The 16,556-nt window shown below is 48.6% G+C and overlaps 1 protein-coding gene across 1 annotated transcript in view; it reads left to right on the forward strand.

Moving 5' to 3' along the window:
* LOC125012072 (disintegrin and metalloproteinase domain-containing protein 9-like) overlaps positions 1–15,803 on the forward strand; it is a 21,310-nt gene extending 5,507 nt beyond the window's left edge. Inside the window, 22 exon segments of the mRNA XM_047591690.1 lie at positions 464–522; positions 1,406–1,484; positions 2,512–2,588; positions 2,913–3,117; positions 3,224–3,289; positions 3,390–3,461; positions 4,275–4,448; positions 6,791–6,852; positions 7,242–7,388; positions 8,775–8,946; positions 9,614–9,706; positions 9,908–10,012; positions 11,279–11,369; positions 11,457–11,562; positions 12,052–12,235; positions 12,321–12,401; positions 12,486–12,591; positions 12,699–12,846; positions 13,277–13,379; positions 13,645–13,674; positions 14,553–14,611; positions 14,812–15,803. Of these exon segments, the coding sequence (XP_047447646.1) occupies positions 464–522; positions 1,406–1,484; positions 2,512–2,588; positions 2,913–3,117; positions 3,224–3,289; positions 3,390–3,461; positions 4,275–4,448; positions 6,791–6,852; positions 7,242–7,388; positions 8,775–8,946; positions 9,614–9,706; positions 9,908–10,012; positions 11,279–11,369; positions 11,457–11,562; positions 12,052–12,235; positions 12,321–12,401; positions 12,486–12,591; positions 12,699–12,846; positions 13,277–13,379; positions 13,645–13,674; positions 14,553–14,611; positions 14,812–14,881 (2,289 nt within the window). The 3' untranslated portion in view covers positions 14,882–15,803.
* The last annotated feature ends 753 nt before the right edge of the window (positions 15,804–16,556 follow it).

Raw genomic sequence — 16,556 nt, forward strand, 5'->3', positions numbered from 1 at the left:
TGGCTGTTAGCGTAGCATTGATATGTAGCGTGTAGCCTTGGTGGCTGTTAGCGTAGCATTGATTTGTAGCATGTAGCCTTGGTGGCTGTTAGCGTAGCATTGATATGTAGCGTGTAGCCTTGGTGGCTGTTAGCGTAGCATTGATTTGTAGCATGTAGCGTGTAGCCTTGGTGGCTGTTAGCGTAGCATTGATTTGTAGCGTGTAGCCTTGGTGGCTGTTAGCGTAGCATTGATTTGTAGCGTGTAGCCTTGGTGGCTGTTAGCTTAGCATTGATTTGTAGCGTGTAGCCTTGGTGGCTGTTAGCGTAGCATTGATTTGTAGCGTGTAGCCTTGGTGGCTGTTAGCGTAGCATTGATTTGTAGCATGTAGCATGTAGCGTGTAGCCTTGGTGTCCTGGTTTGTGGGGTCTTCTTGGGGCTCCGTGGTCTCGTGGTTCTTATCGGACCCTCTTTGTGTCTGCAGGTCTCTTACATCATCAGCGTGAGTGGAAACGATCACGTCGTCCATCTGGAGAGAAACGAGTAAGTCCTGGTCTCACACTGATGATTAAAGTCTCCACGTCTCTGCAGAACAGCTGATAACAGAGGAACAGACGTCACAACGATTCAGTAACACAAAGATAAACACAATCTGGAACCTTGAGACTGAACCAGAACTTCAGCCAATGATGGTTCTGGTCAATAAGACCTGGACACGAGGCTTCGATCGCATCACGGACCTGAATAAATTATTTATTAAATGTTTTATTAAATTATTTATTGAATGATTTATTAAATGATTTATTAAATGATTTATCCCTGAATCAGAGAGTCTGAGGAATCTTTGAAGATTCTCCACAAGTGTGCCCCGCCCACATGTTCCCCAGACTCCCGATGCCCCGCCCACATGTTCCCCAGACTCTCGATGCCCCGCCCACATGTTCCCCAGACTCACGATGCCCCGCCCACATGTTCCCCAGACTCTTGATGCCCCGCCCACATGTTCCCCAGACTCTTGATGCCCCGCCCACATGTTCCCCAGGCTCACGATGCCCCGCCCACATGTTCCCCAGGCTCACGATGCCCCGCCCACATGTTCCCCAGGCTCACGATGCCCCGCCTCCCGACTATAAAAAAAATAGCCTTTGTACCTGTCACAGACCTCTTTACAGGTCGGCATGGCAACTGGTGGTCTCCATTACGTCACATCCTGTTTCTGTTCCGTCAAATAACGAACTGAAATGAAACTACTCAAGAAATTCATCAACATTATATTAACTACATAAAATGTCTGAATCCATTATTGGAAATGAACCAGTTGATGCGTATTTTAGCGTTTTAATCCTTCAGAATAAAAGCCTGACCCAGGGTCGGGGTGTAGTGATGTGGTTCTGGTCTCACTGTCTCGTTGCTGCCTCCTCTCCAGGTTCCTGCTCCCTCCAGACTTCACCGTGTTCTCCTACAGTCAGAGCGGCTCCCTGCTCACATCCAGGCCACCTGTTCAGGTAACTCACGTCATGTGACCACATCCACCTCTTCTATTGGCTCCGTCTCTGCTGTCGTCCTGTGGAAGAGTTCCACATGTTATTAACGGTGTTAAAATGTGAAACCTTTCTTCCTCTGGACCAAGTTCTAGTTCAGACGTCGTCACATTTGGTCTGAAGTTGTTGCTGCAGACGTAGTTTTTTACTAAATCCTCCATCGCTGCTTTCGATCATTTCACAACATGACGAAATGTCACAAACGTTCTAATCTGAGTTATTTCATCCAGTCGCTGGATGATGACTATGATACTATGTTTTGATTGGCTGAGGGAACATGGTGGGTGTGGCTTCCTTTGACACAGTCCTGGCCAATCACAGGTGAGCAGAGTCATGAAAGCAGCCGCCTGATTGGTTCATCATTCTTCTTGGTCACCAGCTGTGTTTCTGTGATATTTCTGACATTTGGACAAAGTCTTTGTCTTTATTTCCAGTTGAAGGTGTTTGGAGGAACTTTGAGGAACAAAAAAGTGTTTCCATTGCACCTTTGAGATAAACTTTTGTTTCGATACAACCTCATGACAGTAGAAATGTTTTAGCTTCGGATGTTTGAGAGGTTTTTAGATATGTAGGCGTTTCATTGCAAGTTTTTCCTGAGATATTGAGGGTTTGTGTATTTCTAGGGGAATAGAAACACAGCTAGTGTGTAATACCGTACTCCACCACTCTGTAGAGGAGGCGCTGTTTCACACATTGTAAAAAGGAGAGTTTTTATTAATGAGCTACAGAGAGGAAGCAGGACATCCCTCGACATCCTCTGGTTATTTATTGGTTAATAATATAAAGTTCAGGTCTGAAGCTTTATTGAAACAAGACAGTGATGCATGCTGGGAGTTCCCTCTGTGATATTTCCCCTGGTCTTCACCACGAGGCCTGGCCTCAGAGATGAGGATGGCTTTATTTATTTGTGTAACTGGAGAAGAGGCAGATGTTTTATGTATTTAGTGGCAGCGCCTCCTGCTGGTGGCTCACAGCTGTTCTCTGTGTGCAGAACCACTGTCACTATCAGGGCTACGTTCAGGGCGCCGAGGGATCCAGCGTCGCTATGAGCGTCTGCAACGGACTCAGGTAACACACACAACGATACACACACACTAATAACAGACACACTAATACACACACACACAACAATACACACAACGATACACACACACTAATAAACAGACACACTAATACACACACACACACACACACACTAATAAACAGACACACTAATACACACACACACACACACACACTAATATACAAACGAATACACAGCATTGTGTAGTTACACATAGTAACACACAGTAACACACAGTAACACACAGTAACAGCGGTTAACAGGAGGTCTCACTCTGACTGAAAACCTGTGGCTGATCCTTTGGATTCGTTCTGTCCCTGTTTTTCCAGAGGAGTGATACATCTCTCTGACGGCAGCTACGGCATCGAGCCGTTGAGCTCCGCCCCCGACCAGCACCTGGTGTACCGCCTCCAGGATGTGACATCACAGCCTCGTGGTTGCGGGACGCCGCACGGTTACCACGACAACAACAACAACAACACTCAGCACGCTCACGATGACCCAGAGCAGATCCAGCACCGACCACACAGCAGGGTGATAGATCTACACTATCTAGATCTGGTCTCTGTAGATCTGATCTAGATAGATCTGGTGTTTGTAGATCTGGTCTAGTCTCATCTGACAGTTGCCTCTGTTCCAGGTGAGGAGGGCCGTCCTCCATAAGACTCACTACGTGGAGCTGTTCCTGGTCGTCGACAACGACCGGGTGAGACCCTCGAGTTGTTTCTAAGCTAAGCTAAGCTAAGCTAAGCTAAACTAAGCTAGGCTAACCAGCGTCCTCTCACACTTCCTGTTTGTTTCTTCAGTTCAACTACATGAACAAGAATGAGACGGCAGTGAGAGAAGAGATGGTCCATCTGGCCAACTTCATCGACAGTGTAGGTACCCACCTCTGATAGGATCCTGTAGACCTGACCCCTGAAAACCTGACCCCTGTAGACCTGACCCCTGTAGACCTGACCCCTGAAGACCTGACCCCTGAAAACCCTGACCCCTGTAGACCTGACCCCTGAAGACCTGACCCCTGAAAACCCTGACCCCTGAAAACCCTGACCCCTGACTGAATCCATTGACACATGATGTCCTGATTGGTTGATCATCTCTGTTTATGAACTGGTCTCTGGTTTAGAAGCAGGTCTCAGTCCTGATGCTACGTCGTCTCATACTGGTTGAATGTTTAATGGATGATGGATGATGGATGATTGAGGATGGATGGATGGATGATGGATGGATGGATGGATGGATGGATGGATGGATGGATGGATGATGGATGATTGAGGATGGATGGATGGATGATGGATGGATGGATGGATGGATGATGGATGGATGATGGATGGATGGATGGATGATGGATGGATGATGGATGGATGGATGGATGGATGATGGATGGATGATGGATGGATGGATGGATGATGGATGATGGATGGATGATGGATGGATGATGGATGGATGAATGGATGATGGATGGATGATGGATGGATGGATGATGGATGGATGGATGGATGATGGATGGATGGATGGATGGATGATGGATGGATGATGGATGATGGATGATGGATGATGGATGGATGGATGATGGATGATGTGATTAGTATTAGATGATATGGGACCGAGCTCTTATTGTGAAGGGACAGACGTGGCTGTCATCAAGATGGTCGTTGCAGATAAATTTGTGTTTATTGTGTTTTCAGATCTACATACAGCTCAACATCAGGGTGGTTCTGGTCGGTCTGGAGATCTGGGCTCAGCAGAACCTGATCAACACAGACGGAGCAGCTGGAGAAGTTCTGAGTCGCTTCACCCAGTGGAGAGAGAAGAATCTGGTACAACGGAGACGGCATGACTCCGCCCAGCTGATCCTGTTAGTAAACATGACTCCGCCCAGCTGATCCTGTTAGTAAACATGACTCATCACAGCTGATCCTGTTAGTAAACATGACTCATCACAGCTGATGGTGATGATGATGATGAAGTTGATGAAGGTGATGATGAAGGTGATGGTGATGATGATGATGATGATGATGATGAAGTTGATGAAGGTGATGATGAAGGTGATGAAGGTGATGATGATGAAGGTGATGAAGGTGATGATGATGATGATGATGGTGATGATGATGATGATGATGAAGTTGATGAAGGTGATGATGAAGATGATGGTGATGATGATGATGATGGTGATGATGATGATGATGATGAAGTTGATGAAGGTGATGATGAAGGTGATGAAGGTGATGATGATGAAGGTGATGAAGGTGATGATGATGATGATGATGGTGATGATGATGATGATGATGAAGTTGATGAAGGTGATGATGAAGATGATGGTGATGATGATGATGATGGTGATGATGATGATGATGATGAAGTTGATGAAGGTGATGATGATGGTGATGGTGATGATGATGATGATGGTGAATGTGAGAGATTGATGAGCTGATGAGGTGATGAGGTGATGATGAAGCGATGGTGTACGCTCAGTGATGTGACATCACAGTGGTAGGTTGCTGGACGCTGTGGGTATATCGACAACGACAACAAACGTCGCGCATCATCGATGACCGAGTGCAGATTGAGCTGAAGTGACGAGATGAGGGTGATGAGATATATGAGTTGATTGGTCTTGAAGGTTGATCTAGGATAGATTGTGTATGTAGATGAGTCTAGTTATTGAAGTTGCCTCTGTTCCAGTGAGTGAGGGACGTCCTCAAGATCATACGTGGAGCTGTTCCTGGTCTGTATGTGATTGAGAAGATGAGTGTGAAAGGACATCGAGTTGTTTGTAGATAAGTGAGCATAAGTAGTAAGTGGCTAACGGTACTTAACTTACTGTTTGTTTCCTCATGTAATACATGAATAAGAATGAGACGGCAGTGATGAGAAGGATGTCATGGCAATCATCGAAGTGTAGGTACCACTTGATAGGATGTGATAGACTGACTGAATAACTTGACCCTGAAGAACTGGTCCCTGAGAACTGCCTGATGAATAAAAGTGTGGTGCTATATATGCTTGCATGATGACATGATGTGATTGGTATGATGATGGATTATTGTGTAGATGTGACCTCATGCTGTAGTTTGAAGTGGTGATGATGATGATGGTGATGGATGATGAGGATGAGGTGGATGAAGGTGATGAGGTGATATGATGGTGATGATGATGAGGTGATGAGGATGATGATGATGATGATGGTGAAGTGATGGATGGTGATGATGATGATGATGGATGATGGATGATGATGGATAGATGAATGGGATGGATGATGGATGGTGATGATGTAGATGATGATGGATGGATGGATGGATGATGGATGATGATGATGGATGATGGATGATGATGGATGATGATGGATGATGATGATGGATGATGGTGGATGATGGATGAAGGTGATGGATGGATGGATGGATGATGGATGATGGATGATGGATGGATGATGATGGTGAAGGATGGATATGATGATGATGGATAGGTGATGATGAGATGGATGGATGGATGGGATGGATGGAATGGTGGATGGGATGGATGGATGATGGATGGATGATGGATGGTGGATGAGGATGGATGATGATGATGATGGATGATGATGATGAGTGGATGATGGATGGATGATGGATGATGGATGTGAAGGTGATGGATGGATGATGTGAATGATGATGGATGATGGATGATGTGAGTGAGGATGGATGGATGATGGATGGATGGAGGTGATGATGAATGGTGATGGAAGGATGATGATGGATGATGATGATGTGTGATTAAGGTGATGATATGGGACGAGTCTGTATTGGTGAAGGGACAGAGTGCTGTATGCAGTGGTGTTGAGATATAATGTTGTGTGTTATTGTGTTTGTAGAATAAGTCAGTATAGGGTGGTTTGGTCGGTGAGATTGGGTCAGAGCAGAACTGATCAAGCTACAGAGGAGATGTGGAGAAGTTGTGAGTCGTTGCACCAGTGGAGATGATGATGATGATTGTATAAGGAGACGATGACTCGCAGCTGATCTGGTTAGTAAACTGAGTATGCACAGGTGATGTAAGGTAAACATGCTCAGCACAGTGATCTGTTAGTAAACATGACTGAGAGATGATGATGATGATGTGATGGATGATAATGATGATGATGATGATGAAGGTGATGTGATGGTGTGATGTGAGGTCGAAGGTGAATGAAGTGATATGATGATGATGAAGGGTGGCTTGTCTCCAGAGAGACTTCGGTCTCAGAGGGATGGCCTTCGATTCCACGTTTGCTCAGGAGTCATGAGGAGGACTGCATTTTGGTAACAACCTGCTGCTTTTTAGTCTCCATCCTCCTCAGAAACTAGTTCCATCACGTTTGTTAGTGTAGATTAATTAAACGTCCTCTCTGGACTCTTTCTCTTTTTATTCTCGTTAAACTCGTTCATATCTGCCAACATTTCAATAGATTTCAGGATTTTAACCCTTTAAACACGAGTCTGATGATACGAAATATTTCATTATGAAAAACTCAAAACCTAAATGATTTCCCATAAAGTATTTTTAGTCTTAAAGGGGCTGAATGTTTTTGTGACGACACCATGAAGCTTTAACTGTCTCCAGATAATTTTATCGCCTGTGTTAACGAGGTGAAGCAGCGCTGCGTTCAGTGACACTGGTAATTTCAAGCTTCTCCCTCTGTTTGTGTGTCAGTTCACCAACAACAACGTGGCATCGTTCGCCTCCATCGTCGCTCACGAGCTCGGTCACAACCTCGGCATGAACCACGACGACGGCCGGGGCTGCTCCTGCCCCACCTCCGCCTGCATCATGCACTCTGGAGCCACGTAGGGGCCTCCGCCTCCCTCACCTCCACCCTACCTCCACCTTTACCTCCCTCACCTCCACCTTTACCATCTACCTCCACCCTACCTCCACCTTTACCTCCACCTTTACCATCTACCTCCACCTTTACCTTTACCATTTACCTCCACCCTACCTCCACCTTTACCATTTACCTCCTTTACCTCCCTCACCTCCACCTTTACCATCTACCTCCACCTTTACCATCTACCTCCACCTTTACCTCCACCTTTACCTCCGCCTCCCTCACCTCCACCTTTACCTTTACCATTTACCTCCACCTTTACCTCCTTTACCTCCACCCTACCTCCACCTTTACCATCTACCTCCACCCTACCTCCACCTTTACCTCCACCTTTACCATCTACCTCCACCCTACCTCCACCTTTACCTCCACCTTTACCATTTACCTCCACCTTTACCTTACTCACCTTTACCTCCACTTTCCTCGCCTCCTCACCTCTTTACCATTTACCTTCCTCACCTTTACCTCTTTACCTCCCTACCTCCACCTTTACTCCATCTACCTCCACCTTTACTCACCATCTCACTTTACCTCCACCTTTACCATCTACCTCCACATTTACCTCCACCTTTACCTCCTTTACCTCCTTTACCTCCACCTTTACCTCCACCTTTACCTCCTTTACCTCCACCTTTACCTCCACCTTTACCATCTACCTCCACCTTTACCATTTACCATTTACCTCCACCTTACCTCCACCTTTACCTCCACCTTTACCTCCTTTACCTCCACCTTTACACTCACTTTACCATACCCACCTTTACCACTTACTCGCTCCTCACTCACTTTACATCTACCTCCTTTACCTCACCTCACCTTACATTCCTCCTTACCTTTAACCATCTACCTCACCTTTATCCCATTTATTCTCACTCCACTTCATCTACTCACCTTTACCATTTACCTCCTTTACCTCCCTCACCTCCACCTTTACCATCTACCTCCACCTTTACCATTTACCTCCACCCTACCTCCACCTTTACCTCCTTTACCTCCTTTACCTCCGCCTCCCTGACCTCCACCTTTACCTCCTTTACCTCCACCTTTACCATCTACCTCCACATTTACCTCCTTTACCTCCACCTTTACCTCCACCTTTACCTCCACCTTTACCTCCTTTACCTCCACCTTTACCTCCTTTACCTCCACCTTTACCTCCACCTTTACCTCCACCTTTACACATAAGTGTTCTGTCTGTTCGCTCTACATGTTTGTTCTGATGCTTCCGACACAAACACAGGATTAAAAGGTCTTCTGCTCTGAGCCTGGGAAAGGGCCAAAACATTAGGAACACATGGGCCTGTTGTACCTAATAAAGTGGCCGGGTGGTGTCTTGTCTCTGCAGAGGATCCAGAAACTTCAGCAGCTGCAGCGCTGACGACTTTGAGAAGATGATGTTGTCGACGGGGGGGACGTGTCTCCTGAATGTGCCCCGGCCCGACGAGGCCTACAGCGCCCCCTACTGTGGAAACAGACTGGTGGACATGGGCGAGGAGTGTGACTGTGGATCACAGAAGGTCTCTGGATTTAATTTATAACCTTCAAAGCTTAGTTTGGTTTAGTTTAGCTGCAGCTCCCATGATGCCCTGTGGGACGTAAACAGGACCTGCTCCATGTCTGCAGCTTTAATAAGGAGCTAATGAACATTAACCATTTCTCCTCTTTAATAACGCACAGCTCCTGGTTTATAAACCAAGTTTAGGACGAAGGGGAACAGAAGAAGAAGATGTTCAGAGCTGCAGAACATCTGGACCAGTTCACAGCCTCAGACAGACGCACAGTGACCTGGTTATTTAAGCAAAATCAAAGTCTTTGTCTAAACTCTTCAGATAATATTTTAATAATAATGTTTATCTGGTCGTATCCAGACTCCAGGATCTGATCGTTGTAGAACCAGGTCCCTCCAGAACACTGAGAGGTGGAGGACGTTGGTTCCACTAGAACGTATCTTGATCCGTGGTTTCACTGATCTAGAGAAGGATCCTGGAGTAAATCTGGACCTGGTTCTGAGGAGACCTGAGACTCTGGTGGATCTGGTCTAACAGGGGGTAACATGTAGATCCGAGGACCAGGACCCGGGTAAAACTAGTCCAGTGAGACCAGGGCTCATGTAATCTGGTCCAGGTTGTTCCTCAGGTCCTCACACAGGTTGTGATGTGTGTGTTTGTGTGTTTGTGTGTCCAGGAGTGTGAGGAGGATCCGTGCTGTGAGTTCCAGACCTGTAAGCTGAAGCCTGGAGCTCAGTGTGCGTTTGGAGAGTGTTGCTACAGGTGTCAGGTAAACGCCAGCAGGTCACGTGACTGGACGTGGGTGGGTTTCAGGTCATGTGACTGGACGTGGGAGGGTTTGAGGTCATGTGACTGGACGTGGGAGGGTTTGAGGTCATGTGACTGGACGTGGGAGGGTTTCAGGTCACGTGACTGGACGTGGGAGGGTTTGAGGTCACGTGACTGGACGTGTTTGTTGTCGTTTGTTCAGTTTCTACCCGGCGGGACCGTGTGTCGCTCCAGCACCGATGAGTGTGACCTCCCAGAGTTCTGCAACGGGTCCTCGTCCCTCTGCCAGAGCGACGTCTTCATCCAGGTCAGAAACCTTCTCCTTGGGGGGGCAGGTCCTCCAGGTCCTGGTTTAGATCTTGTTCAGACTTGTAGAGTCCAGAGAAGACGTTTCATCTCAGGAGCTTCTTCAGTTCTAAGACACTGGAGGAAGTTTGAGGTTTAAATAGAAACTCTGAGGATAAAACTGGTTCATCGTGAGTAGGTCTTCATACTGGCTACCATGATGCTAACAGTGCTAATGCTAACTGTGCTGATGCTAACAGTGCTGATGCTAATGGTGCTGATGCTAACAGTGCTGATGCTAACCGTGCTGATGCTAACAGTGCTAATGCTAACGGCACTGATGCTAACAGTAGTAACCGGACTGATGTGGTTCCAGTGACTTTTTATTGACTTTATTAGGAGGAAACAGTTTAAATAAAACTCCCTCTGGTCCCTAAGACCTGAACAAGCTCCTCAGATTCAACGTCTCCTCCTCCTCATGTCTCCTCCTCACGTCCCCTCCTCCTCATGTCTCCTCCTCCTCATGTCGCGTCCTCACGTCTCCTCCTCACGTCCCCTCCTCCTCATGTCTCCTCCTCCTCATGTCTCCTCCTCACGTCTCCTCCTCCTCATGTCTCCTCCTCCTCATGTCTCCTCCTCACGTCTCCTCCTCCTCATGTCTCCTCCTCCTCATGTCTCCTCCTCACGTCTCCTCCTCCTCATGTCTCCTCCTCCTCATGTCTCCTCCTCACGTCTCCTCCTCCTCATGTCTCCTCCTCACGTCTCCTCCTCCTCACGTCTCCTCCTCCTCATGTCTCCTCCTCACGTCTCCTCCTCATGTCTCCTCCTCCTGTCTCCTCCTCACGTCTCCTCCTCCTCACGTTTCCTCCTCACGTCTCCTCCTCACGTCTCCTCCTCACGTTTCCTCCTCACGTCTCCTCCTCATGTCTCCTCCTCCTCATGTCTCCTCCTCACGTCTCCTCCTCCTCATGTCTCCTCCTCCTCATGTCTCCTCCTCATGTCTCCTCCTCATGTCTCCTCCTCCTCATGTCTCCTCCTCACGTCTCCTCCTCATGTCTCCTCCTCCTCATGTCTCCTCCTCACGTCTCCTCCTCCTCATGTCTCCTCCTCCTCACGTCTCCTCCTCACGTCTCCTCCTCCTGTCTCCTCCTCATGTCTCCTCCTCCTCACGTCTCCTCCTCATGTCTCCTCCTCATGTCTCCTCACGTCTCCTCCTCATGTCTCCTCCTCCTCATGTCTCCTCATGTCTCCTCCTCCTCATGTCTCCTCCTCCTGTCTCCTCCTCCAGAATGGGCAGCCCTGCTGGGACCAGAAGGCCTACTGTTACAACGGGAAGTGTCAGCACTACGATGGACAGTGTCAGGCCATATTTGGATCAAGTATGAACCTGTTCCTGGTTTCACCTCCTCCTCCTCCTCCTCCTCCTCCTTCTCCTCCTCATCTCTTCTCCTCCTCCTCCTCCTCAGAGGCAAAGACAGCTCCTGAGCTCTGTTTCAAAGACGTCAACAGTAAAGGAGATCGCTTCGGTAACTGTGGCTACCAGACGTACGGCTTCAAGAAGTGTGAGAGCAGGTAAACGAGCGGAGACGCTGGTTTAACCCTCGGGACCAGGTTCTAACTAGCGTTTCTAGACCAAGTAGAACTAGACCGGTTCTAAATAACTGAGGCCTATTCCTGAATATTGAGGAGAGAGCTAGCAGGAGGAGAGAGCTAGCAGGAGGAGAGAGCTAGCAGGAGGAGAGAGCTAGCAGGAGGAGAGAGCTAGCAGGAGGAGAGAGCTAGCAGGAGGAGAGAGCTAGCAGGAGGAGAGAGCTAAGCAGAGGAGAGAGCTAGCAGGAGGAGAGAGCTAGCAGGAGGAGAGAGCTAGCAGGAGGAGAGAGCTAGCAGGAGGAGAGAGCTAACCAGCTACAACCAATCAGGACATGATGTGTCAGTGGTTGCTAAGGAACAGTGAGGTTATATTCAGTCTGTGGAGACAGGAGACAGTTTAGAGACGGGTTTTAGGTCCAGTGTGTTAGTCCAGTTTGTCCCCCGTCCACATGTCTGTCTCCGTCTCCATAGAAACGCCCTGTGTGGGAAGCTGCAGTGCTCCAACGTCCAGTCGGTGACGGTGTTCGGCATCGAGCCGTCCATCATCAGCACCCCGATAGGAGGGACCAAGTGTTACGGAGTGGACTTCATGCTGGGCTCAGACGTCCCCGACCCGGGGATGGTCAACGAGGGGACAAAGTGTGGGGACAACAAGGTGAGGGGGGGGGGAGAGGGAGGGAAGGAGAGGGGGAGGAGCTGAGGAAGATTTTAAGCTTGGTTTCTTCTTCTGTGGTGTCCAGGTCTGTATTAACTTCGAGTGTCGCAGCGCTGACGTCCTCAACTACGACTGTGACGTGGACAAGAAATGTCACGGACACGGGGTGAGACACGTCCTCCTGTCTGTCCCTCTGTCTGTCCCTCAGGCCACGGTCCTCTGACTCGTGTCCACCTGTGTGTGTCTCCAGGTGTGTAACAGCAACAAGAACTGTCACTGTGAGGACGGATGGGCGCCACCGTTCTGCGAGGTCAAAGGTTACGGAGGCAGCGTGGACAGTGGACCCACGTGGAACGGTAGGACTGGGGACACCAGGGACACTAGAGACACTAGAGACACTAGAGACGACTGGAGACAGGGCGTCCTCCCTCAGAGTTACCGTGTCCTCTCTCTGTCCCCTCAGACAAGGACACGTCCCTCAGAGACGGCCTCCTCGTCCTCTTCTTCTTCGTCCTCCCTCTTCTGGCTCTGGGGACGTTTGTTTTCCTGCGCAGGAACGAGCTGCTGAGACGGGTGGGGCTGAGTCGGAGGAAGAGGACACAGGGACACCAGTGAGACAAAGACTTCATTCATTCATACAGCACGGGGACACGGGGACACGGGGTTGGACACACATGATAAATGAATAAAAACATTAAAAACATTAAAAACATTAAAAAATCTAAACAGGAGCAAAGTCTCAGACTGTTAAAGAATAACAATGAGTTTCTCCTCTCCTCCTCCTCCTCCTCCTCCTCCTCCTCCTCCTCCTCCTCTCCTCCTCCTCCTCCTCCCTCCTCCTCCTCCTCCTCCTCCTCCTCCTCCTCCTCCTCCTGCTCCTCCTCCTCCTCCTCCTCTTCCTCCCCCTCCTCCTCCTCCTCCTCCTCCTCCTCCTCCTCTCCTCCTCCTCCTCCTCCTCCTCCCCCTCCTCCTCCTCCTCCTCCTCTCCTCTCCTCCTCCTCCTCTCTCCTCCTCCTCCTCCTCCTCCTCCTCCTCCTCCAGGGCTGATGATGGAGCTGCATCCAAACCGAGCCGAGGACCGACTCCCAGAGCTCAGCCTCCTCCCGTTGCCAGGGGCAACGCCAGCAGCATCGTCAGGGACGGGGTGAGAGTTTATTTATCTATTACTGGAACTAATCAGCTGATCATTAAACACCACAGAAGAAGAAAAAACAACAAGTCCAAGTAAACGTATGAAATCCAGCAGAGGACGTTGGTCGTTATTATTATTAGTGATGGGGTCTAAAACGAAAGTCTCTCAGATTTTCCGTATTTTTCACGCTGGGGTCTTAAATTGAACCCAGTTGCAGAGACCCAGGTATGATTTAAATGCCACTTCACCAAAACCTCTGCTCTCTCTCCATGTCAAGCACCACGCTCAGCTGCTGCCACCACAGGAGGTAAAACACACACTAACACACTAACGATAGAACGCACTAACACACTGACAACCATCTCACGCTGCTGCTGCTTCAATCTGGACCCGGGGATACGATGTGAGGGCGGAGCCACGCTTTTGATGCCCCGCCCACATCCCCTCCAGACTCACAATGCCCCGCCCACATCCCCTCCAGACTCATGATGCCCCGCCCACATCCCCTCCAGACTCACGATGTCCCGCCCACATCCCCTCCAGACTCACGATGCCCCGCCCACATCCCCTCCAGACTCACAATGCCCCGCCCACATCCCCTCCAGACTCATGATGCCCCGCCCACACCCCCTCCAGACTCACGATGCCCCGCCCACATCCCCTCCAGACTCATGATGCCCCTACCCTTTCCTCCACCTCCACCAGCTACAAGGAAATGTTGGATTATACAACTTTTTTTTCACAATAGTTTTTACATCTCTCACAGTCCCATGGGACCTCTTTACAGAGCGGTTGGCATGGCAACCGGTTGTCTCCATGATGTCACATCCTGTTTCTATAGCGTCAAATAACGAACTAAAATTAAACTTATCAAACAAACTGACTGTTGAACATTCATCAGCATCATGTTACCTGAAATGACTGAAACCATCCAGTTGTTTATGCTGCAGCCTCCAGCCACTAGGGGGAGCTCTACTAGCTTTGGCCTGACTGTAGAGGTTCTGCTCCATCTTTATCTACAGCTTATGATCCTGCACCTGAGAGGAAATATCTCTCCATACCAGGGGCAGTAGTCTGGATCCATTAATCACAAGAGGAAACAGGAAGCGCTACTGTTAGCTAGGAGGCTAGGAGGCTAGCTTGGTACAGATGTCCATCACTGATCAGCTGTTTGTTTGTTCCCAGGTGGTGGAGACCAACAGGTCAACGTCGTCCCACATTCTGAGGCCTCCTCCTCCTCCTCTGTAAGAACCTCCATCACCTCCATCACCTCCTCTTCCCTCTAGTGTCTCAGAACTGAAGAAGCTACTCGGATGAAATGTCTTCAGGAAATTCTTCAAGTCCCGTTGCCTTTATTCAGACGTTAGATTAGAGCCTGTGACTTTAAGAAAACTGAGCAGAGTTATTATTATTTATGATGCTAAAGTCTGTTTCTGTTTCTCAGGAAGCCCAAACCTTCTGCTGCGTCCCAGCCCCTGGTGCCTCTAAGACCCGCCCCCGCTCCCCCTGTTTAACCAATCAGAGGGCTTCCGATTACACGCCTCCTCCTTTTCTTCTTCTTCTTCTTCTTCTTCACTTCCTCTCCCTCCTGTCCACGCTCAGTCTCCGCCCACTCAGAGACGGTTAACGCCCACACGGCGGACGCTCGTGCTGCGAACTGGACCGGTACACCAGTGCAGACTCGGGCCGTGGCGGGACTGGACCCAAGCTACATGACGTCACCGCTAACGTCCTCCGCGCTCTTTCTCTCCTTCATGTCAAACCGTCAGGTATTACGTCATCTGCTCTGTGACCAAACTGGCCAATCAGAGCTCACCAGCCACTGTCACATGACTCAGACAAACACAGTTATTCTATGTATCATCAGCATCAGCTGTTCCGTGTGCTAGGTAGCTAACCAGTGAGCTAGCTAGTACTGGTGTGATACTGTTAGATAACATACGGGGCCAGTATCACTGATACCGATGCATCATCAGTCTGAGTCTGAACGAACCTTCGAGACCTTCAAGGGTTTTTGTGATTAATCTGTTAAAATCCAGAACAAGTCAATAGAAAATATTTTATTCCCACATTAAAAGTGTTTGATCAGAAACTACAAATATAAAACTAAAAATGAAGAAAGTGTCACAAACATTTAGTAACATTTAAAGGAATTAGCCACTGGTTAGCTTGCTAACTGTTAGCCTGGGTGACCTGTAGATGCTAACAAGAAGCTGAACCTCAGCTTCCCTCTGATTGGCTGGTTTGTAGTCTCAGTGGGCGGGGCTTGTTTCTTCCTGTCTTTTGTGTCTCTGAATGAATGAAAGCACTGGTGCGTCTGATTGCACTTCCCCTCTGCTCTGCACTGTCATAGGAATGGAACGCACCCCTCCCTCCCTGAGAGCGGTGCGTTCGCTTCCCACCAAACTCTCTGGAATTAAATTTCACGGAATGCAACACGTCCTCGGTGGTTTAGTTTGACTCCTCAGCTCGTTCCTCTCATCCTCCAGCTGCTCGTCAGAAAACAGAGTTAAAGCTTTAGACCAGGACCCGTCTCCTCCAGGTCCAGATCCAGGTCCAGGTCCAGGTCCTCTGGAGGAGGCTCTGGAGGAGGACCTGGAGCTGGGCTTGAGCCCGTTGCTACGTATGAGGCATCATGTCATTGATCCATAGAACGAGTCACATCCACAGACTGAATCCTAGAATCTGATCTATGAGACTGAAGAGAAATAAATAGTAGATCTACTTTAGAACCATTGTTGCTCTTCATCCATGTGGTATTAACCAGGTAAAATGATTCCTGCTCCAGGAGAATATCTCTCCTCCTCTTCTTTCCACCATGTTCTCCTCTCTAAGCCTCTTAAAGTTCTCCTCCCTGCTCTCAGCACATCTCACTGCAGAACCTTCTTCAGGAACCTTTCATCTCTGCCTCCATCCAGGAACAACTCATAAAACATCAGGTTCTAGTTTAATGTTCTTAGACTTCGTCCACCAGGAGAAACTCTTTGAGTCTTTAGGACCACGGGTCCTGGTCCATCAAACATTTCTGGTCAAATCTGTTCATTTCAAACTAAGAAAAGGTTGAGACTGACTGATGTTAGCATGTTAGCTGGTAGCTCACCAGCTACAGCTGATGATAGCAGCTTAGCTTAGCATAGAACTGTGATCATTCCAGGATCAAAGTTCAGTTTCATTTTTTTCATCTCAGAG

This window comes from Mugil cephalus, chromosome 8, assembly GCF_022458985.1.
Source record: "Mugil cephalus isolate CIBA_MC_2020 chromosome 8, CIBA_Mcephalus_1.1, whole genome shotgun sequence".
Lineage (NCBI taxonomy): Eukaryota > Metazoa > Chordata > Actinopteri > Mugiliformes > Mugilidae > Mugil > Mugil cephalus.